Source organism: Thamnophis sirtalis, unplaced genomic scaffold (assembly GCF_051295495.1).
Source record: "Thamnophis sirtalis isolate CommonGarterSnake01/CBP01778 unplaced genomic scaffold, rThaSir2_p1.2 scaffold_1, whole genome shotgun sequence".
Classification (NCBI taxonomy): Eukaryota; Metazoa; Chordata; class Lepidosauria; order Squamata; family Natricidae; genus Thamnophis; species Thamnophis sirtalis.
Genome location: NW_028261381.1, coordinates 80,658,768 through 80,684,142, shown reverse-complemented (window position 1 = coordinate 80,684,142; position 25,375 = coordinate 80,658,768). Strand labels below are relative to the sequence as shown.

The window sequence follows — 25,375 nt, the reverse complement described above, 5'->3', positions numbered from 1 at the left end:
TATTGGTTGTAAGTCTCTTTTTTAAGTGCTATTATAACTTCGAACAGTCATTAAATGAACAGTTACAACTCAAAGACTACCCATAGAACTCGAACTCCTGAAGCTCAAAAGAGAGCAGATAATTCTATTATGGGCAGCTGTAGCATACCAACAGAAAGGAACCACCTCCATCTCACTCTGCGTGACTCTTTCAGTTGAAAAGACAGTGAAACAAGGAACCATCGAAATGTGAAAAGTTGCTCAAAGATAGTCAGCTGAAAGCATCCTCCTCTCCAAGTCCAGCCAATCCCTAACCAACAGTGACTGTGAGACGAGGCAAGGAGGCAGTGAAACATATTTTTCCAGAAAAAGAGAGTAGACAGTAGAAGACAGTGAAGCATGTGGAGGGATGAAGGCCCTTGTCAATTGAATATCGTGTGGAGCTTAGGAGCACAAGCGCCTTTAAGGTTTATGATACCGTATTGTTAGGTAGGATGCAGATCCCTGGTTTCTAATTTATTAAAACTAGATATTTGGGGGATAAATTGCTAAGGGTGCTTGGACAGCTCCTTAGACAACTCCTCCCCCATTTCTGATCACAACTTGCAAGCAGCTGGTACTAAAAAGATTGAAATCACACATTTCCTAGATTAAGTGGAAAAATAAAATACACTGTCAGGTTATCAAAATAGTATGTTTTTTCAGCATAATAGAAAAACAATGTTACTAAAGAGCCTTTTCTTCTCTATTTCTCAAAGAAAAATAGCATTTCAACCTTCTTTCTTCTAACCCATGTTTTCTACAAAGTGAAGGAACTGCAGTATATTTATTGCAGGGTGTGTGTGTGTGTGTGTGTGTGTGTGTAGTGTGCCTGAAGTGGAACGTGGAATTATGTCACCTGGCTAGCGCGTCATCTCCTGTTGCTCTTCCAGGTTTCTGGTGCACATGCACGCATGATGATAAACTGGCCTTCATGTGTGCGGCAGTGCTGGAAACTTGAAGAACTGGTCTTCCGTTTTATGGTGTGAGCATGCGTGCCATCCAGCTGATCGTCATGTGCGTATGCATGCCAGTAATCGGAAGACTAGCTGGCCGGTGCACATATGTGCGCGGGAAAACAGAAGTTCATTTTCCAGCGCGCGCATGCCCCCTGGACAGCTCCTCTTCTGGGTTGCAGCCCCAATGAGCACACACGCACACTCTCTTTTTGGCACACAAAGCAGAGGTGGGTTCCTCCCTATATGGTCCAGTACGCCAGAAGAGGTAGTGGAAATCTGGCGTACCAGATTGGACCAGTAGTAATGGTGACTTGGCCACACTCCCGAACCTGTTCTCCCATCAGAAGCTTCATCAGAAGAGGTTTTTTAAAAAAGTTTTTTTCCCCTGATTGTTCAGGCAAGGGGGAAAAAAGCTTTAAAAAGTAAGAGAGCGAGAGGGAAGGAGGGAGGGAGGGAGGGAGGGAGGGAAGAAAAAACAAAAGAAGGAAGGAGACTCACTTTTCGAAAGATTCAGCAAAGGAGAAAAACAAATTCTGTCGCTTTAAATCAGAACTGAGCATGTCTAGCTGTGGACTTCTGGGAGTTGAAGTCCACAGTCTTAAAGCTGCAAATTTTGAAGTCCTGCTTTAAATTGAAAAGCTGCTCGATTTGCAAAGTGATATTCAGCAGTTATTTGGAGAGGGGGGAGTTGCTTCCCACAGGGGGAAGGGAGAGAGAAGGAAGAAAGGAAGGGAAGGGAAAGGAGGAAGGAAGGAAGGAAGGAAGGAAGGAAGGAAGGAAGGAAGGAAGGAAGGAAGGAAGGAAGGAAGGAAGGAAGGAAGGAAGGAAGGAAGGAAAAAAGAATGAAAGAAAAACAGCACAGCAATTTAGGGCTAGAAGGCTACTCAGAGGTCATGTTGTCCAATCCCCTGCTGCAGCAGGAAACCTTATATTGTCTGGATTATTTTGGTGCTTCTAACAGAGAGGAAAATTGCCAGAAAGGAGAAGATGTTTACTAGGACAAGACTGCCATGCAGAGGAAGGCAGAGATAGTCCTTGACAATTGAGCCCAAAAATTTGGTTGCTAAGCAAGAGCATTGTTAAGTGAGCTTCACATTTTACCCAATCCATGACATCTCCTGGTGAGTGACATCAAGTTGGTCACGCCCACCCAATCACGACTGCTAAGCCACACCCACAAAATAGGCCACGCCCACAGAATAGGTAGTTAAAAGTTTTGAAACCCACCCCCGACACAAAGGTTCGCCATCACTGGTTTAGAGGACTGACAATAGAACAGACTTTTAATTAAATAAGAAATTTAACTAAATCAAGGAAAGCTAAATTCTTGCAGTTAGTTACTACTTTACATTGATAATGTTCCTGTGGATTTCATCTGACTTCGACATTCTGATATAAAGTAGGCATGATTTGTCTAAATAGCCTTGCTTTCTGCCGAAATTATTCCTTAGTTTCTCAAAAAGTTGAAAGGAATAAAACAGATGAGATGATAGTGGAAATAGAACAAAAAGTAAAGTCAGCCTGCCTAAACATTAATCCTAAGAGGATGTGTTTGATAGGCACATCAGAAGACATGCTAAATAAAAGCACTGAGGAATGAGAGCGGGGTTAGTCTACAGTAGCCAAAAATTGGGAAGATCTGATAACACTTTTTATGATAAACATGTTTTATCAAAAGACATGAGATTGTGGGAGTTCACTTCATCAAATGCTCTAATATTTTAAAGGTGCTTCCAGACTCCTCCTGATTAATAAAAACATGGCAACTGGGGAAAAATAAATGAAACAAAACATTCTATAAAAGTCAAACGTTCTTTTTGAAAAAAAGAACAAGAAAGCACTTCATCTAAATAGGTTTCAGGGACAGTAGCATTTGAAATATTATCGAATCTAAACAGCAGATCAAAGTAAGGAAGTTCTGAAGCTGAGCAGCAGGTTTCTGCTGCTTGCTGTGGAGTTTATTCTGAGGCCGGGTGGTGGCAAAGGTGAAAAAAGAAAACTTTTCTTAATATCTTATCCTTGCATTCCTACAGAGAACATGAATCCAATTTTTCATCCAGATTGGAGTATATTATTTGAGAATACTGGAATAACCAGTTGCTTTAATGAATGTGTAAAAAACACTATTTCATCACCACTTTTGGCTGTTAATACTGCTAAAAATGAAATGCCAACAAAAAATGGATTAAATTATGCACATAATAAAAAAATGTAAGTTTGGACTCTCGATAAATCTTAAACAATCTTCAAGTAAGATTTTTACACTCTAAAACCTGTTACTTTTTAGTATCTGTACATGTAAAGCAAGGGTGGGTTCCGGCTGTCACTACTGCCAATTCACTCAAGGACGCGCTGTGGGCACATGCATGCTACATGTGCATGGGCAGTACTATAAAAATGCTTCTGCGCATGTACAGGAGCAAAAAACAAGATAAAGATAAAACAAGACAAGATAAAACTGGTTCGGGGGCGTTCCTACTGTCTGAACCGGTAGGAACCCACCTCTGGTGTAAAGGAGAATCAGTGTGCATTAACAATCTGCTTAGAATAATATACCAATGGTCCTTGAACTTTGAAATGATTCAGAAAAATTTCCTAACCCATAAACTCAAACTCTTTTTGGGTTGATTAGAACAACACAAATGGTTCCAAAACAAAATGATGTTGTTCAATATGTCTTATTTGGGGTTTCAACCAGTTATCATGAGAATAATCATGTTCTCTTCCAGTAAATGTCTTGATTGGTTTTTTATTATGCAACCAGTTTTTAGCTTAAGGCACCCATTTCATCCCTTAACCATAACTAGATCAAAAAACATTTTTATGTAGGGATGGTATCTATCACATAATTATTGATTTTGCTATTAAAGCATGGATTAGACAAAAGCCCTGTCTGAATGGATAATGCATAAATCGTCCCGGACCGACTGGGCCGCCAACTCCAATATTCTCCTTGCCGATGTTATGGCAATAAGAAAAACTGTTTTCAGAGTTAGGGGTCGTAGACTGGCCAACCGAAGAGACTCAAACTGCTGTCAGAGCCTGCAGGACTACTGATAGTTGCCAAGTTGGATAACGATGAACCACCGGGGGGGTCGCAGGGTCAAAGTGCCCCTAATGAAGCTATGCACCCTCAGAAGTCTGCTGAGGGGCTAGGAGGAATGGCCAGCCCAGATGGTAGACAATGCTGCTATCTGGCATTGAAGAATGTTGGGCGCCAGACCTTTGTTGAGACCCTCCTGCAGGAAGTCCGAAATTCGCAGGAACCGGTGCTGCCACAGGGTCTATCTTGTGGGAGGCACACCACGTGTCATAGATCCTGGTAGTTGAGGGTCTCCTGGACACCTGGATGGTCTGGATTACCTTGTCCAAGAAGTTGTCTCTTCTCAGGAGGTCCCCCTCAAGTGCCAGGTGGCCAGCTGGAGCCACTGAGGGTTCAGTGTTGAATGTCCTATTTGAAGTGTCTCAGGGCATGTCTGGACATTCTCAGCTCCAGCCAGTTGATACTGCAAGCTGATTCAGCCCAGGACCACTTGCCCTGTGTCACCTGCTAGCCTAGGTGAGCACCCCAGCTGAATAGGCTGGCGTCTGTTGTGACAACTAGATGGTCAGGATCCTTGAAGAGGTGTCCTTTGGTCAGGGCAGATGACTGCCACCACCCAAGTGAGTGTTTCATCTTTGGTGGAACCCAAATCATGGTCGCCGAGGTACTCTTGTTGATCTTTTGTAGAGGCAGCAGGAACCACTGGAATTCTCGTGCATGCAAACGTGCCCATGGAACTATTTATATGCACGAGATCATCTAGCTGAGTAATTGGGAAAAGAGCAGCACTGGGACCTGCCTCGCTTCCTGAACCCTGCTGACTAAGACCCTTGTGCTGTTTATTCTTTCTGGAGAGAGAAATGCCCTGCAGAGTGTGGTGTCTACCTCTGCCCTGAGATAAAGGAGCCTGGTAATGGGGACTAACTGGCTTTTCTCCAGGTTCACAATGAACCCGTGAATCTGGAGGGCTGACATGGTGGACTAGAGATCGTGGAGGGCCTGCTTCCTGGACGACGATTGTATGAGGATGTCATCCAGGTAAGTCGTCCCCCAATGGGAGGAATTTCTTGGTGGTCACTTGGATTTGCAGAAGGACCCTCCTCGAGATGGCCTGCAGTAGGGATACTGTTGTCTACCCCTGCTCTGAAAGGACTACCTATCCTGGGGATTATCTGAGGGTTGAGAAAAGGGTCTTGAGAAGGTTGATGAATGGAAGGAGGGGTCAGTCACTTGAAAGGAGTGCCTCCTATAATAAGGCACCGGCTTGCGCTCTTGCTTTTTGGTGACAGTGGGAAGGACCTTTCTCTTGTCCTTGCCCTCCACTAAGATGGAGTCCAAGCCTCACCAAACAGCTTATCCCCTTTGAATGGGGCCGCGGCCAACTTCCACTTAGGCTTCATATCGGCTTGCTAATGGCGAAGCCACAGAAGTCGACGGGATGTCACATTAGATGCCAGAGCCCTAGAAGAAAATTTAGCTGCATTTAGGGAAGCATCAACTGAATACTGTGCTGCAGCTACAATTTTATTGACATCCTGTCTGAGACAGCATCTCCGGCAGGCAACCTTAGCTGCATTTCATGCAGCTAGAGAATGGAAGCCCTATTGAAAAATGAGGCGGAAGTTGATGCTTTAATAGCCCAGGAGGTTACCTAGTGCGTTTTGTGGCATGCCTTCTCCACCTTCTTGTCTTCTGCCTTCAGACTTTCCATGAGGTCTGCAGGAAGGATGGAGTTGGAGGTAAGGGAGGCCACTGGAGTATCTACTGAAGGTAGTTTTAGGACATCCTCCAGGTTGGCCTCAACTGAATAGAGCTTTTTGTCATCACTACTAGGTGCTGCCAGGGTGCAAGGTTGGGCCCACTGATGCTGCACGACCTCCATGAAGAGATCTGGTACAGGAACGAATTCCTGAAGTGGGGTCTGTTGCTTGAACAGACTATCACTAGGCTTAGAGGTGGCCAAAGTGGAGGGTCCCTTAGCTGCCTGGGGCTTGACACCCAGTTGGGTGATAGCTTTGGCCTTGTGAAGAATAGATTTGAAGGTGGTGGGCTTGAAGAGCCCAGAGAAAACAGGGGCGTAAAGGCAAAATTCTCATCCTCTGAGAGTTCCTGCTTATCCTGATCTTGCCCCTCACTGACCACCGATGATTCTAAGGAGGGGTGCCTTGCATGGGGATCCTTTTGTTGCAGCCCTTCAGCTATTCCCTGGGATATAGCTTGGACAATGACCTCCTGCATCTCCATTGAGAGCTGTAGGCCACGGTCTTTGGATCTGCGCCAGGGTCTGGAGGCTGAGGATGATGGGATAGGCTGGGATGCATGAGATTGAGTGTCCATTTCATCCTGACTGACCCCTGGATTGTCTGGTTCTGACTCTGATAAGGGAGCAGGGGAAGCCATAGAGACCACAGAATTGTCAGGGGACAAATCCTGTGGTTCAATTTCCTCCTGTATGCCCAGTGGAGGTGGCACAGGAGGAGAGGGAGACAGAGGCCTCTTCGACTGGGTGGTATTCTGCTGGCTAGGAGTCACTGACTGGCGATGGGCCTTCTGAATTTGTTTTTCTATAGCACGCTGTGGCACTCAGTGTCCTTTTCAGCAGCCTTTGAAGAATGATTCCTATTCTTCCCTGTTGTCTTTTCTCTGCCTGCCTTCCTGCCCCTCACTGCAGCAGCTATGGGGCTGGAGTCTTTAGAGGGTGGGGCTGGGACTGATCTCCCCTGTATGGTGGTAGAAGGGCCAGGCTGCTCCGAATCTCCCTGTACCTCTGACATGATGGGGTGGTCAGAAAACGAGGCAGTTGTCTTAGTCCAAGGATGTTGGTGGACAGAAGCTGTTCACGCCAAAGGAAGGCTATTTGGCTGAGGCAGATCAGCCCCTTGCTAACAGGGGATGGAAAATGGGGGCAATTTCAAAATGGCGGCTGTCAGTAAACAGCACCAAAAACTCAAATAAAGGGCAGCTGAGTCAGCAGCGGCAGCGCAATGTCAAAATGGTGGCTATCAGTAAATGGCGCCAAAATGCTCACAGAAGTGGCGACTGAGTTGGCGGCAGCGGCAGATCTGAAGCCTAAATGCTGGTCTCCACTGATAAGAATAGCCGCCGAACAGCTGATCATTTAATTAGGCATCTGTCTCAGACCTGTGAGGTGTGGAAGGCAGACCGCTCCTACCTCGTACTGACAGCTCAGGAGGAAATCAAATACAAGGAAAGTTTCTGGGGAAAAAATACAAGGGAAAAGATAAAATAAAATAAAAGTACTAAACTAAACTGTGCTAATTGGAGAGTCCAAGCCTGAATTAAATAGCTGGAGCTCTCATAACCATGTCCTGACAGGCAGACTGAGTTGAAAAAACTGGCCTCAAGGAGGAACAGGAGGCGTGGTTAAAGAAAATTCAAATTCAGTTCTAGGGCAAGCAGGCTAATTTAACCCATGCTTGGACTCTCCAAGTAGCGCACAGGAGAATGTCACTGTCAAGAAAGTTTGGCAGCATCTATTTTATTACACTAATAGATACACAAGAAAATAATGTCTGGTACATATTACAGAGACTTAGTTAAATATACATGGAAAAATGCAATCATTCTGATATGCAGGGGTCCAACAACTAAGCTATTAAAGATTGAAACTGTGCATGAATTTGATATGGCCATATGTGACATATAAAAGCACTCAGAATTACCTAGTCAACAAAGACAACTTCAATGGCATTGCTGGATCAGCAAGATTTCCAAATCTTAGTAGATTTTTTCCTACTTTAGTCAAATATAGCACTTTCCAGAATAGCCCCAAATTGGTAACACTTACTTCATATGTCTTGTCTAGGCTGAGCTTCAGATTATTACCTTGTTTCTCTAGTACAGGGGTCAGCAACTTTAAACACTCAAAGAGTCATTTGGACCTGTTTCCCACAGAAAAGAAAACACCAGGAGCCACAAAAGTCCTAACCGGAAGCCCCGGTCAATTCTGGAGCTGACCAGAAGTCCGGTTCCCCCTACCATAGAGTCTCCTAGCGCGGCATCCTTTTTTCTCTACCAGTCCTCACTGAAAGCCCTATCAATTGTGGAGCTGACCGGAAAACTCACTTCTTATCATAGAGTCTCTTCTTCACGTGCTGTGCTCCCCCCCCCCGAAATGGTTCTCTCAAAATTGTGGTGCCGGTCAGCAAGAGGAAGCCACAGATTGCTGACCCCTGCTCTAGTACATTATTATGCTCAGGCACTGATGCAAAGCACACAACGTCTTGCTTGAATTTGATGAAGAAAATCTGACACAGATAATAGTGAAATGCCAGGCCTGCAAACAACCCATGTAAGCCACAAAGAAACAGCAGAAAACTGCAAAGAAACCAATGTCAACCAGGCATCCAGATAGAAATGTAGCGGTTGCCAAATTCAATAACTTTTGATATAATATATAATCTTGTTTAATGCCTTATAGAAGAAAACCACCATGAACTGCTTTGCAATTTTAAAATTATTAAATTATACCTTGCCTTCAAGGCTGCTTATCCCATCCTAAAGCAGATATGGATATACATTTGGATAGCGTCCTGTTGCGTTCTGGTACTTGAAAATTGATTTCAGACTCTTTTTCTTTCAAAATGAATATTCCCTACTCTTAATGAATTGTAAAGTTGCTGTTTAAAAATCTGTTTTACTTATTTTTATTAAGTAGAATATTTAAGAGGAGGCATACTGAACCTTACAATAAAAAGAATCACAGAATATTTCTCCAATTAAAGTCTAGAACAGGGGTGTCAAATTCAAAGCCCGGGGGCCAAATCAATTAAAATTGTTCTGTGCATGGGAATAACTGGGGAAAAAAAGATGGTGTTGCCTATGGTGCTGTCCAGAGAACCAGTTCAGGGCATGGCAGGCCTGGTTCAATGCCAGTTCCATCAACCCAGGCTGACAAACCACTACCAGTTCGGCCGAACCACTCTGAACTGGTAGGAACCTACCACTGATATGATCATATCATATAGGAATTCAATATAATACTTGCACAAGTAATTGAACAAAGTTGCACTAGCATTTTAGACTGTAAGATAACTTTCAATAGTTCTCTACAGAGGGCTTAGGGAGGATTTCTATGGATGGAAATCTTAAAGGAAAAAACAACTTAAGATGCTTGGAAACTCTGAAAAATGAGATTATAAAAGCCCAGTCTAGCACAATACCACTGCAAAAGAAAAATAAGACACCCCAGACAAAACCAGCATAGTTCCATAAAAAGTTATCTGATAAACTAAGTAGCAAAAACGATAAATATGAAAAATGGAAAGAGACACACATAACTAAAACTAAAGCAAGTAGTCTGAATCTGCAAGGATGAATAAGAGGAAAGCTGAGGCTTAGAATAAACTACTTGCAACAAATGCCAAAAATAATTTTAAAAAGTTTCTTTCAATAAGTAAAAAAAATAAGGAAAAAAGTCCACGGTTTTTTTCAGTCCAGTAATGGGAGAAATTGGGAAGGAGGTGATGGATAGCAGGGACAGAGCAGAACTGCTTAACATTCTTTGTATCTATCTTTATCCAAAAGGAAAAAAAAAACAGACAACCTATTAAAAACAGCACCGTAGAAGACAGAATTGGAATATAAGTCAGAATAGGCAAGTAAATGTTAAGAGAACACCTATCCACTCTGGATGAGTTTTTGTGGCCAAGAACTATGCAACATTTTGAGAAGACAATGTCAACAATGGATTGTGAAATAATAGAAAGTAGATGGGATTGTGTTATGGATGTTTTGAGTCCAAGATTATTCCTATTTTCTTGAGCTTGGGAAGTAAGAGTCTAGAATTTTATTTTTAAAAATGTGTTATCATGTAAAACACATTTAAGGCTTTCACAGCAATATTCACTTTTTCCCACTTTAGCATGATGCCAAACTGTACCATTAATTTTTGGCAATTGTAATTAAACACACACACACACACACACACACACACACACATACACACACACACACTTCCACCGAAATAGAAGCAATACATGGCACTGAAGTCTCAAACTGCTTATTAATTGAAATTATGCAAATAAAAATGAATAAGAAAAAGAAACTGTAAAAGATTTAAGTAGGCACATATTCACTGTTTATTATAAGGAACACAGCTATGCTGTGCCTCCATAATCAATATTGGATAGGCATCTTGCTGAAGTGATTTGCAAGCCATATGCAAACAAGGCTGAAAAAGACCTATGACAACTACTACCATCATCTACCTCAAAAAATGAATGAGACAAAAGGTACAACATCTTTTCATTCTCTAAATGACTTCAACATAGATGTAAACTGCTAATTAAGTCCTTCAACATCCCAAAGCAAATGTAGCAGTATACCCAGGTATTCCTGTTCCTCCGTCCAATGTAAAGTAGGAAGATTAGTCTTTGACAGTGTGGTCACATTCTATACATCTGGAAGGATATAGACTTCTGGGATTTCTTCAAAAATTATTTCTTTTATTTATAAATCTGTGCAAGCCATGAAATGAGGATACACCAATTATTCATCATTATCTTAGTTTTGGAATCTTCTAAACTGATAGAAGCTCACACTGGGGAGGAATGTTTTCCAAACTGTACAACTGGCCTATAGACAATAAAGCACTCCACTCATGATACTTTTTAATGATTGCTTTATAACACTTAATAGAAACCAGCATAAATGCAAACATTCTCAGTTCTATTGCCAGATAAGTTTTTGTACCTTGGATGAATTAATTATTAACTTGATTTTTTTTTCTTCCTCAAACACATTTTGAATGCATGAGTAATTATACAGAAACTCCAGCTAAACTCCAACTCTCACTTCTTAATTCACTCTTGCACTAGAAGGAGACACGGGCATGAAATATATAGTAAACAAAGACTGCATTCCTTCAGAAAGGTGTGCCAGAAACCCAAGATAGCTGGTGAAAGCTGAGAATATGACTTGCTTAGCTCCTTTTTTGTTCTTCATTACTCTTTAGACATCAATACAAGAAGAAGTAATTTCTTTAAGTCTTGAAACCTATTAGCCTTGTCACAACATGCCTATAAAAGGTAGATCTGAAACTATTTTAAATATAGTATTTCTTTCTTTCTTTACACAAAGGGACTTAACAATGATTGTTTATATCAACCTTCATTATTTTTCCACATAAAATATTTAAAGCCTATCTTGCTCTAACCTTTGAAAGTATAATCAAGTTAGTCATTGCAGAGCTGATTTACTGGGAACACAATTTGGCTAAGGAATGTTTTTAGTGGAATAATGCAATAATTATATTTTTTGCAATAGGGTTCAGTGCAATAGACTGACAAAACGACTATCACGCACGCAATAAATGTAATTTAGAAAATGCTAAGGTAAAAGGATTTATTTTGAAGCAGTACTATTTGTAACAAAAGAAAACAATGGGTTAGAAGAACTAGTCATGAACGACCAGCTCCCTGTTTAATACGGATCATTGTTTTTTAATAAAACAACTAAAAATTAGTACAAAAAAGCATATCAGAAATTTACTGTTAAATGTTGCCTTTGTTCTTCATTCAGAGAGTTTCCCAGCAAGTATTCATATGGCTCCAGGCAAAACAAGGCACCCAGCACAGTTTTATGAGGTTAAATTTATCAACAAAACAAAAACCCTAAACATGTACATACCTGCAGGAAAGCTGGAAGAATGGATGTTCTGGCTGAGAAACAGAATTTGAAAATCCAGACTTACTTCCCATTTCATATATTGGAGTCACATTTCTTTCATATTCCAAATATTAGAGGTGAGGTATTAACACAGGCATCCATCGGTAGAGAAATCACTCAGCAACCAGCCAAAGAAAACCCAAATGCATTCTGAGCTGGTCTTAGGATTCTGCTGCATTTCTGATTGCTTCTTCCTGAGCAGCAAAATTTCCCACAACCAAATCTCTCCTAAATAGCACCCATCACAAAATCAGAGATGTCTAATTTCCTCAAACGGGAACAAGCAGCATCTCATTTCCAAGAGGTTTTTTAAACAAACAAACAAACAAAAAACACCTTATACGGTATTCTTTTTGCAAAGAGGGGACATAGAATGCTGTCGGGAGAGAACAAGGGCGAGCGAAAAAGAGCGAGAGAGCCCCAGTATCTTAAACAGCAGCCTGGTTTGGCAGTCAGCCAGCCACCAGCATAACTTATTGCCAATGCTGCAAATCCCCCCTATCAGCTAATGAAGATCAAGACTGCAGGTGAAATATGATTTTATCTCCAGGACAAGAATTCCCCTGGAAATAGAAAGACATACGACCTTGAATGTTGGAAAGGAAATAGTTTGTAAACAAAATAAAAAAAATAGCACCTAATGGAATTATGTATGCTGTTGTTACCAATCTATTGTTTCTACATACTCACAACAATACAAGGATTCCTTCGGCTAAGCCAAGTATGTTTAAAACATCAGGTCTTTGGTTATATAAATCAATGCATGCATTTTTTTTACAGATTTTATGTAAATCTTTGTCAAATTTGTGTTATTTATTCATGTCGAATTCGTGTTATTTGTTTCATCTTTTTTTGTTTTGTAATGAAGGTAAAGTTAAGTGCAAAATTAAGGCTTGCCTTCTTTGAAATGTCTCTATTTTCTATCTCTTCAGAGGTAAATAAAAATAAATTGAACGATCAACGGAAAGTCTGCGCAATAACCACTTCTCCCTCTCCCTCAATTTTTTCTGCATTATCCACTGCCAGTAAAACTTTGGCATCATGGAAATGGTGGGTTACATTGTACATGATTGCATTCTATAAAAAAATAGGCCGAATGTAATATGCTAAGTAGAAAAACATTATCAAAACATTCCTTATAAAATTATACAGAATACAAGCAGGAAGATTTATTGCGGGATGGTCTGTGGATTGAAAACGCACACTTAATCAATTGAGATGACAGTAGCTGCTATGCATAATGATTTGTATAATAGCATATATCTGCAACTTAGAAGAGCAATGGTGCAATGAAGACTATGAAGTACAGCATTGAGTTGTCACAAAGAAAGAATTTGGTAGAAACTGGCACGCATGGCCTTCACATATTCCCTGTACCCGATACATGCCACTGAACCAACAAGGTCATACTGTGGTGTCCATTTATTTGCACACAGGGGAGGAGGGGACTGCATTGCTGAAAAATACTTGGCATATCCGAGAGTAATCTCTTTGGCAGGAATGACTTCACCTTCACATTATTTTGCAGAAGTATAAGATCCTTCTCATGCCAGTGAATAGAAACTTCCATAAGAAAAAAACATTTCTGTAATGGAAATTTGCTTTTGTTGTTTGGGTACTCTCAGTATATGATCTCTTTGAAACTGTTTGTGTCAGGGAAAAAGCGACAAATACGCATAGTTTCCACAGAGAAATAGATAAGGAGAAGCTACTTTCAATACAGAATTTGTAGTTACAACTATATTGTGACCAATCATGCTCACAACATTTCAGTTTTCCGAAAATGTTGAAGTGGTCTAATATCATTAAGGATCTGACCTTAGTTTTCTTTCTCTCTTGAGATTTCACTATAGGGTCTGTCTCTCTGTTCTTACAGAATCTTCTATATGGTCTTTTGACAAACAATAACTTCTCTAAGAGGGGCGTATTATTTAAAATTATCCAAAATAAAAAAGGAAGTTGAAAGAACATCCCAGAAAATGTTATGGCAAGTCCTTTTTAAAAATTCTAAATCTACTCAATTCATCTACCATTCAACAGCATACAAAATCAATAACAAAGGTATAAAACATCAAACTAGACAAGAAAAGAAAAATGGTCATCCCAGTGAAACAAAGCATCCACTAAAGGGCTGCAAAAACTCTCACAGAGGAAGCCCACATCCCAGCCCTGTCCAGAGTTTTGGGGAAATCCATATCTTCAAAGCATGTTTAAAGAAGATCACATTTTGCCCTCTTGGGGGGGGGGGGGATGCTGTTCCAAAGGATAGGCAAACATACACTCCTGGGTCCAATGGTGGGTTCCTACCAGTTTGGACCGGTTCGGCCAAACCAGTTGTGGTTTGGCAGCCTGGGTTGCTGGAACCGGCAGCGACCCAGGCCTACGACGCCCCTGAACCAGTTCCACGGGCAGCGCCATTTTGTTTTTCAATTCTGCTCATGCGCAGAACAATTTTAATTGCACTGCGTATGCACACACAGCGTGCATCAAGTGCATGCACGCAGTGCTTACACAAGCAAATTGGCAGAAGTGCCTGATGGAACTCACCCCTGCCTGGGTCCCATCAAAAACATTGCTTAATGGAAGGGACTTAGAGCATGCCAATCTGCCTGGTTACATGAACTGTGGTGGCACAGTGATTAGAATGCAGTATTGCAGGCTAATTCACAGCTCAGTGCCAGGTGTTTGATTCTGACCAGCTCAAGGTTGACTCAGCCTTCCATCCTTCCAAGGTAAAATGAGGACCCAGATTGTTGGGGACAATAGGCTGACTCTGTAAACCGTTTAGAGAGAGGGATGTAAAGCACTGTGAAGCGGTATATAAGTCTAAATGCTATTGCTATTGCTACATTTTGGGCAGAAAGAATGAGAAACACATGGGCCCTCAAATAAATGGGTACTATGCCATTTAGGATTTTGTAGGTAGCAACCAGCACCCTGAAGAGTACCTAGATAACCAATGCAGCTCACAGAACAGAGATGTCAAATGAATGTACTATCCCATGCTCCCACAGAATCACATCTCCACCTTCAAAACAAGTGAAGTTCTAAGTGGTCTTCATGCAGCTCCAAATGCATCACACAGCAGTACTCCACATGTGAGCTAATCAAATTATGAGTGATGGAGAAAAGGGCCACCGAGTCCAGAAATAGACACAATTGGTACCCAAGACAAATCTATGCAAAAGTGTTTCTGGCTCTTTGAGCAGGACTCCAGGAAGAACCCCAAGCTGCACATCAATTCCATCCGAGGGTGTGCAATCCCATTCAAAATTTAAGATGGAAACTCCCTGATGGTACATATAATCACAGACATTTAATCTTGTAAGGAGCCATGGTGGTGCAGTGGTTAGAATGCAGTACTGTAAGCTACTTCTGCTGACTGCCGGCTGTCTGCAATTTGGCAGTTCGAATCTCACCAGGCTCAAGGTTGACTCAGCCTTCCATCCTTCCGAGGTTGGCAAATGATGACCCAGATTGTTGGGGGCAACATGCTGACTCTGTAAACCGCTTAGAGAGGGCTGTAAAGCACTGTGAAGCGGTATATAAGTCTAAGTGCTAGTACTAGTGGTGTTTTAAGTTTGTTTCTCCCTACCCCAACAAATATATGCAACATTTAAAGGAACAAGAAAACATAATGATTATAGAAGACACACTTAGAAAACCTTAATAAAGATCTCTGACTATCAAGAAGAAAAAAGTATTTGTATTTATTAATATTACTGGCTTATGAATATGATGACTGTTCATAGAGAGGAAAATGCAGCTACTGTTTTAGGTAACTGACCAAGAAGTGAAGGAAGACAAAACTCATACAGATAATCCTCAACTTACAACTTCATTTAATGACCATTCAAAGTTACAACGGCACTGAAAAAAAGTGACTTACGACCTTTTTTCACACTCAGCCTGTTGCAGCAACCCCATGGTCAAAATTCAAACACTTGGCAGCAGTTCATATTTATGACAGTCGCAGTGTCCTGATATTATGCGAGCACCTTTTGTAATCTTCTGACAAACAAAGTCAATGGGGAAGCCAGATTCGCTTAACTAACATCTATCTATCTATCTAGCTAGCTAGCTAGCTATCTATCTATCTAGCTAGCTAGCTAGCTAGCTAGCTATCTATCTAGCTAGCTAGCTAGCTAGCTAGCTATCCATCTTACTAACCAACCAACCAACCAACCAACCAACCAACAACCAACTAACTGACTGACTGCTGCAGTCTTCACTTAAGATCTATGGCAAGAAAGGTCGTAAAATGGGCAAAATTCATTGTCTCACTCAGCAACAGAAATTTTGGCCTCTATTGTGGTCATAAGACAAAGACTACCTGTACTGGAACTATAGATTTTAACTTTGATCAGAGAGTCTTAAAATGAAGCATGTTGAAGCTATAATTGGGAATATTTCAACATTTATGCAGAGATATTTATACTGAAATTAATCTGCAATTAGTTTGGCTCATAATATATAATGTATGTTTGTGTTCTATGTTTCCTCTTGAAATTGCATCCAGCCACTGAAATAAATTAATTTAATTAAATTCGTTGCAATATGTTGACATTCTTTTCAAGGTATTATTTGGTGATCCAAAACTACCTAATAATCACTTTCCTAACAGGAAGGCATACTGTGCTAATGGGAAGAAAGTTATTCAGAATGCATGACTAAAGAAGAAGGATAGAACTATAAGACTATAATTTTCTTTATGGATTCCCTTCTCTCCATTTACATTACTGCAAAAACATATTCTCTTTAGAGCTAGTCAGCCAGTCTTGTAATTGCTGTAATCAAGGACAATATTCTTTCTGAACAATTATATAATTAAGGAAAGTATGGCAATTTGTCTCCAAGTAGATTTCTATTAAATGTATTTATTTTACAAAAAAAGCAAATACAGGTAGTTCTCAACTTACAACCATTTGTTTAGCAACTGTTCAAATTTACAACCACTGAAAAAGTGATTTGCAACTAGTCTACGCACTTATGACCATCACAACAATCCATGGTCACCTGATTAAAATTCAGACCCTTGGCAACAGGAATGTATTTACACAGGAATGTATTTACAATAGTTGCAGGGTCCTAGGGTCATGTGATCACCATTTGCAACCTTCCTAGCTGGCTTCTGATGAGGAAAGTCAATGAGAGAAGTTGGTTTTGCTCTGTAACTACGTGATTCACTTAGCAACTACAGTGATTTACTTAACAACCATGGCAAAAGAGGTTGTAAAATTGGGCACGACATACTTAACAACTGTCTTGCTTAGCAGATTCTATGGCTGTAATAATAAAAGTAGTTTTAGTATTCATGACTCAAACACCAAAAGTATGAATGCTAAACCTATTTTTGTTAGGGGTCTGGTTTATCTCAAAGGGCTGATTGATACCATTTTGCAGGTCTTGATGTGTCTCCCCCCTCTTTTGCTTTTATCCCAAGGAGAACTAGGGAGGGTCAAGTTTGAGATGCTGTATCAAATTCTGTTCCTGTTTGGGGTTGACATATATCTGACCCTTGCCTTGACTGTGGCTCTTCCTTAAGGTTATTTCTCACAGCTAATTACAATAGCAGAGCCAGCCTTAGCCTAGCCAGGCTTAGGATCAGTAAATCAAGCAGGGCACAATAGCGGCCACAATGTGAGAGGAAGGGGAAGAAGAAAAGGGAAAGGAGAGGAGGAAAGAAGAAAGTTGAGAAGAAAGAAGAGAAGGAAGGAGAAAAGGAGAGGGAAGGAAAAATAGGGTTGTGGTAAAACAAGGTGGATGTATGGGATGGCAGGTAAAGCAACCCCAATTATATATTTAAATCTTTAGATGGCGAAATCAAATGTTATAAATGTTAAAAGATAACACACAATATTAATAACTATGAGAATGTAATTTGTGAATGTTTATATGAAGAATAAAAACAAAAACAAAAACTTTCAAAAAAATAGCAGCACAATGTATATTACATCTTCTACCAGTGAAGGAAAGTATCCACCTAATGCAGTCCCAAATAAGATAATGAAAAGATATTGATTACAATCTGAATCTGATCAATTAGGAGAAAGGCTCTTCTAACTATGGGATATAAGACATTCTCCATGTACCTCTGTAGCTGTACTTTTCACAGATGGAATGGTAAATTTATTTTTTTCTGATTTACAAAGAAGGCTCAGGGATTCAGGAAGAAAATCTCAACAGATGGGATAAATATCTCATTAAAGGCAATCTTAAGGATGCAACAAGAAGCAGTTTCAAAATAGGAGTATAAAGACACATCATAGCTTTTTTTTAAAGTAAATTGGCCAATTTTAAAGACCATGAAGCAAATCAATCCTTAAAACGAAGGAGGGGCAAGACGTAGGTAAACCAGGCTAAAGCCTAAAGCATTTCTGTCCTCTTTGCAATTGTGAAATAGAAAAGTGATGGCAGTTGGACACCTGTGCCCCAATGTGGGGAGAGGGAGGAAGGGGGCTGAATCCTATGGAATCAATTTCTTGTATGATTGAAAAAATGTACCTTTCTGTTATTTTCAAGGATATAGAAAAGGGAATAAGGTGTCCAAAATGGAATTATGACAGAGATAGGATGAATCGGTATATATAAGTTCTTCAGAATATTTAGTCTTATGCCCGCTAGCAAAAATGGCTTCTCAAGTTCAGAGAGATAAAGAAAGATCCTAAGAAGGCTGGAGGAAGTTGGATCGATGAGTCACTTGGAGCTAAGTCCTTAGTAAGGTGTAAGCTGGAACACTGTGGCTTGCTTCATGCTTGCTTCCTGAATTGGAGCAATTGATTTGGTTACACTGAGTGTGAAGTTCTGGCAATATGAATAAGAATCACAGATCAAACCATAGATAAGCATTCCTTATGAAGCTGCCAAAGAAGTAAAAATGAGAACTATAGATTTTTTTTTCCATTGGTAATTAGGCAGTTGTAGGAAGATGTGAATCCATCAGTCCGATATGAGCTGTCTCAGATTTAGTCTTTCAATTTATGAGATGGATCTTTTAACAAAATAATGGAAGGATTAGCATTATTTTGTATGGTCAAGGTATAATGATTACTGTTGTGGCCCAGCAGGATCCGTTTGAGCTGCTGCTGGACTTGGATAGATTACTATAACAATAAATTATAAGGTGTTTTGTTCTTTGTTCTTTTAAAAAAACTTCTTTTCGCTTTCTTTTTAGTATATTTTAAACATGTTAAACAATGTGAATAATTGCCCATATCTCACTGATTGCTTGCTGTTTGAAGAATAAGCACAAGGAAAGGAAGAGATAAGATAAGTGTTGAGAGCCTGAAAAACACACAGAAAGCCTTCTGTATGTCAACTGCTGCCATGGAAATCACACAACAGACAGACTCAGGAACTGTAAATCATCTAGTTTGATTCCAACCTATCTCACATACAATAACTTTACTATTTTATTTTTGCTATGTAAAATCAATACCACCACATGCTAAATTCATTCAAAAATTAGGATATTCAGAAGATCATTCTTCTCAGATGCTTCTAGTTAGCTATGATGAGAAATTTCTATTGAAATGTCTTCTTGATTGTAAACTCTACATACAGAAATTTCCTGAAATCTCCTTTCATGGGTTGGAAGAACCAAAACTAGATAATTCAGTCACGAGTATTTCCTATCCTTGATTTTCTTGTTCATAGTCCAACAATGTGTGCCAAACATTGGCAAACAGCAATAGCAGAGAAATTGTGCTGCCCACATGTATTTAGTATCTGTTCCAAAGCTCAGCAAGAAAATCAATGAAAAAAGGGTTAAATAGTATCTTTCCCTTCTATTCCTGTATTGAAAGTCAGTGTCTTTAAAAAAGAAAATGCACACACACACATCTGTCTGCTTATTTATCTATCTAAAAAATAAAACTTTTCTCTGGCAAGCACTCCAATTTAAAAGCAGAGACAGAACATAACAATTTGAAATATATATTTTCTTTTTTCTTTTCCATGTGTTCTTTTTAATCTTATACTTTTTGCAGTTTGAATTCATTTTTTTCTCATTGTAATCTATAATATAATTAATAAAAAATGAATATAAAACTCTAGAAATATGCATTGAATCTGAGCAAATTTTATTATTCTTATATTCTTTTTAATTTCATATTTGATTTAGGAATAGTTATGTTGTCTAAAAAGTATATAAGGCCTTTAGTTGTAATTCCTGGTTTATTTTAAATCTTTCTCATCAGTTCTGACAATAAAAAAGCAACGCAATTGTTTCCATAAATAATCCATGTCTAGTAAAGAATATTGCATTCTTTGCTCCTAAGTGCGATTTTACAAAGGAAATTCATTTTCACAATTATTTTCTACTATTTAATCTAGTTATATACTCTAATATATGAAAGGAGAAACAAAGAGCAAGATAGGTATGCAATTACCTTAGTGATGTATCTTGTAATTTCATGTACCCAGAATAGCATATAAAAACCTCAGCTCTAATTTTTAAAATAATATTTTTCTGTTTCTGTAAGGAATGAAAACTAGGTTCAACTGACAAAGTATAAGTGACATTAAGTAGATTATTCAGCCCAAATGTTGTTCTTGGAACCACACACAAAACATTTATGCCTTTGCGTCAACCTCCAATCGAAGAACACAAGCATACAGAAGTTTATAAAACAAATGAGTAAACATTGCCTTATTCCTATGTAAATAACTGTTCTATGAGTGAGTGAACAGGGAGAGCAAACAGGAGTTGGGCAATGAGTTGGAAGACAAAAAAAAAGAGAGAGAACAGATTGCTAATTGTTTGCTGCAGCTTTCTGCTTGACTGTTAACTGCTGCTTAGAGTTTCCTGAATGATTGACCATGGTGTCTGATTGGGGATGCTGCTCTTGGTGACCTAAACCGGAGGTGTCAAATTCAATTTCACTCAGGGCCATTTCAAGGCTGTGTTTGACTTGGGGGGATGGAGAAGGTGGGCATGGCCAGCTTGATGTCACTCATGTTGGGTGTGCCTGTGGTGGCTCGAGTGCTCTGCCAGTGAAAACAGGCCCCCAAGCTCCATTTTCAACTGTAATAGCCTCCTGCAACCCTCTGCCACAAAAACAGAGCTCGGGAGGGCCGCATGCCCTCCTCAGTTCCGTTTTTGCTGGCAGAGGCACCGTGGGCCGGTCATTTGCTGTTTCCAAGGCAGAGTTTGGCAGGGCAGGTCCTTTTTTTATTTGCCCTTTCCTTTTTTTTTCCATTCTTCTTTCAGTTCAAACTAGTCCTCATCCAATGAGACAGCTCTAAGAACTAATGGCCTAGCAAGAAGAGTAACTAGGGGACAATCAGGATTAGGTCATTCTCCGACACCACTCAGGCAAGTCCCTCCAGTTTTCTTGGCAAGGTTTTTCAGATGTGGTTTGCCGTTGTCTCCTTCTCGGGGCTGAGGGAAAGTGAATGACCCAAGGTCACCCAGCTCGCTTCATGCCAAGGCAGAATTAATAGCAGTTTTAAAATATCTGAAATGTTATTAAATAAGAGAGATTAAATGACCTCTATATGGTCTTCCTAACTTTATGATTCTATAATATTCTGAACAAAGTTTAACATAATCAAAAATGTAGCAGTATGAAACCCAATTTATTTGTGATTTTAACATACATTCCACTTTACTATGTTAATATGCTAGGGTATTATAATAATCTGTGTTAAAACAACCTCTTTGCATTCCATTGGAACAGTAGTCAATTACATAATGAAGATAAGTCAGCAGTGTAAAATTGCTGCAAAAAAACATGATGGTTTAGAATGTATTCGGATGCAAACACATGTTAAATAATGTGTTCTTTAAGGAGGACTTAAACAAGTTGAAACTGGTGCAATAGAAAGGATAGTAATAGGTTAAGAAATAGTGCCACCAGGAGAATGAATAGACCTGGTTTATGGTTAGCCTTGAGAAAAGATAACTGTTACTGTTATCTCAGTACATGAGACAGTGTCCCATAGAAAATGTTTTTTCCCCACATTATGTGGAACCCTAGATTTCATGAGAACTTGATGAGATGCCATGAGAATCTAAAGTGCAAAAAAAAAAGTTCATTCAAATGCAGCCAAATTTCTATTATTAGAATTCTTGAGCCATGGATCTGATATATTTTTAAGCAATAGATACCTCAGACTGAAAGAATTTGAAGACCTCAGACACTAATGGCAACAATTTTTTCTTCCCTAATCCAAAATAGAGGACAAGAAATGTTGATTTTCAGTTATACTAAACCAGACTCCAATTGTAAGATAGGAAAAAAATTATAATGGTAAAACCAATTTGTCAGTTGAATTAATTAATTAGTGAGATGAATGTATTCATGCAAAGCTTGGAAAACAATAAAAAGAATTTGCTGACGGTGCATTAAAAAGAAGATTCGATTCGATTCACTAAAAGGCTCTTCCCAACTCTGTGAATATATGATTATTTTCTTCTCTAAAAAAATTTATCCTGAAAAAGGTGCCAGTTCAACTCTGATGATATAAAACTAGTTTTGCATGACAAGTAGACTTTAGACAGAAATCTGCCATTTATTTCAAAGGAAACATCAAATTCTTTCATTAAGATGCAGATGCAAACAGTGTATTTAATCTTACTTGCTCCACTGGCTTGTATCTAGCCACTCACTGATGACAGTTCTACAAGAAATCAAAATAGCTGTCACTCTGACTAAAGAATTAAAAATGCCTAGTTGTTAGCAATACAATCCCATTCCATAAGACAGTGCACATAAGTATTCAGAAATGCATTACTCTTTAACGCAGCATGAAATTTTTTTCTTTTCTTTCTCCTTTCATCCTAACTCGGCAAAAAGAATGTTTTATCACATTGATTTTAGGGTACAAATAAATGCTCCAATATCTGAATCTATTATTACATCATACATTTTATGTAGGTACATCACCATAACTTACATGCTGAAGAAGATTGCAAACATTTTAAATACTCAGATGATGATACTACTGTAGAAACTAAGCTTAGTTGAAATGGAGCTTGAACTAAATTAAAGGAATGTGTTTTGTGTTAGACAGACAGTCCTCTATTCCAAAAAGGTCAGAAACCCTACTCATTTGTGGATAAGTACTCATTTGTGGATCCTTATGTCTGCGGCCAATAAAATTTGCAAAGCTTTCTGTTTGTTATTTTTCTTTCTGATCATGTGTTTAAAGTGCTTTTATTTAATTATAAATTAAGCAAACAGCTAGCCAGAAAGGCAATTAAGGATTCAGCACAGCAGCAAATGGAATGAAGATATTAAAATGCCAAGCCACTAAATTAGTTTAAGAATTAAAAACAAAAGATCAAAAAAGATAAATTCAGATATTAATTTTGGTCCCCACAAAACCACATGCATACTTCCAATATTCAAATCATGTATCTGTAATGGAAAAGTTTTAACATTTTGTAAGTTAAATTCACAGATGTCAACCAGTGTTTACAATTTAAAACTGAGTTTAAAACGTCACTGAAGTGTTGACAATAGTGATACAACTCTGAAAAACTCCTGGACATAATAGCCTGATAACAAAAGAGCTTCCAAAATTAGTGTTCCTTATTAAGGCTTAGGAAACTATTGGCTGACATTCAACTACCATCAGTTCCAGAAACAATCCAAAATCCTTCTGATAAAATTTTTGAAGTACTTATACTTCTTGGCACCAACCTTCAAAAGCATATTGAAGGTCATTTTAGCCCACAGGAAAATAAAATATTGTGGGGGGGGGGGGGGTAGGGAGGGGTAAGTAGGTAGTCCTCATTTATTGACCCTAATTTGGATCAATAACTCCGTTGTTAAATGAAATGATTTTGTGTCGCCAGAGGATTTTAGTTGCCACAAGCACATATAAGGATCCCCAGGTCCTGGGATTGCTCTTCGCGCGCCCACAGAAAAGAGGACTCCCTGCCTGTGGAACCCAGTACTGCTGCCCTTGGTGCACAGCGCGCAGATCGACGGAGCATGCACCGACTGACTGGCTACCCCGAGGAATGCGCGGTATGCAAGAGGTCAGAAGCAACCAATAAAAAGTATACAGAGTAGTGATTAAATAAGTAACATTTATAGAAACTAAAAATATACATACCAAATGTTAATAAAGAAAGAGCTCCATCCTTTAACTTACTATAAGTCTCAATTCTAGCCATTTAGACCATCTATTGATCTGTCTCCTCCATTTTGGTACAATATCTTATTTCAATACAATGATATTTATATATTATATGTATTCTTAATTTTGCAAATAGTATATAGAATCTTATATTTGATATTTAATACAGATGAAAGAGTGTTTGTTTTCTTAGCCTCAAATTCTTTCAAAAGGTCAACATATCCAATCATCAGCAATATTGCTGAATAAGTTAGAAAAATCAAAGCTGACATACCGTATCTGTGGTGACAATGAGTCTGGGTAGATTTCGTTCTTGAATTATAGAACAATTTGATATCTGAAATGTCTCTTTTACTGTCAGTAAGCTTGTGTAAATCTCTTCTGGTTGTTAGAGGTACCCAAGGAAACCACAGAATTAATATAAAAAAAGTGATGTGGTCTGAGCAGAAGGAGGGCAATTATTCAAAAAAAGCTCTTAAAAGGAAGCACCATTCAAAGCCTCAGCCTTCACAAAAATCTAAAATATCTATAAGCAATAGATATTTTCTCTATTTATTAGTCATTAGCAATCAGCATATATAATTACAGAACTATAAGCCAAACAATTTACGTACTATAGAAGGGAAGTAAAATTATTTTACATACAGAATTATTTTGATGACTTTTAAATTCTTTAATTACAGTTGGTTAACTGGTTCGCTACAGAATGGTTTACTGAATAATTAGGATAAGTAGGAATATGAAAAATGCCTTGAATTGAAAAGCATATTACATAGAAGCTATATTTTATCTGCCATAGACAGTAAACTAGAATAGATTATAGAGAGGATTACAAATTCTACAGTTTTAATATTGGCAACTTTATGTGGATAAGATTATGAATAGTTTTCAATACAAACATGTAACATTTTTCAGATCTGAACTACTATGAATATAAAATAGATTTTTTAGTGCAAAACTCAAAAATATTTTTTAGCGCAGCATGCCAATACATACTCAAAATAGTGAAATTACATTATTTTAGATTTTTTTTCCAAACGTAATTCACCTGCAGAAAAGAGATCTCAAGATAGGAGAAAATAAATGATATTCTCTTTACAATGCTCCTCCTTTCCAATCTGTTACTGTACTGTTTGATGAGCTACCCACCCCTTACCCTGCAAAGCTGAATTAACATGAAGAACAGGAAAAAATTTAGGATAGTTAAATGTGCATCTGCACCTATATGATCGCATATGTGAGTCTGAATGCCCAGATTTGGTAATAGGAGAGTCTCTGCATATTCTCTGGGCATAAATTCAATGTGGATTCCATTGAATTTATTGATTATACAATATTGGTACAGTCAATTAGATTAACCTTGCTGTATTTTCTTTGAGGCCATAGGAACAAAAAAAAAAAAGAATGAAATTGTTTGTTTTTTAAAGTCCCCCTGATTTTAAAGTGTTGGAAATTTACCTATAGCCTGGCTTTACTCTGCCTTATCATTGTGGACATCATTCTATCTGGCTGCATTTGGCTATAGAGTGACTGATCTTCCCTTCTCATATCCTGTTCACATAACATCCTTCTTTTT

General features: G+C 38.9%; 1 protein-coding gene across 10 annotated transcripts in view; it reads right to left on the bottom strand.

Moving 5' to 3' along the window:
- PLEKHA7 (pleckstrin homology domain containing A7) overlaps positions 1-25,375 on the bottom strand; it is a 130,453-nt gene that overhangs the window by 80,701 nt on the left and 24,377 nt on the right. The window contains exon 1 of one of the 10 annotated variants that reach the window (XM_087717402.1): positions 11,671-12,023. The exons of the other annotated variants lie outside the window; for them this stretch is intronic. Within the exon in view, the coding sequence (XP_087573528.1) occupies positions 11,671-11,741 (71 nt within the window). The 5' untranslated portion in view covers positions 11,742-12,023. Of the gene's footprint in view, positions 1-11,670; positions 12,024-25,375 lie in introns of those variants that run through there. 10 annotated transcript variants of the gene reach the window in all.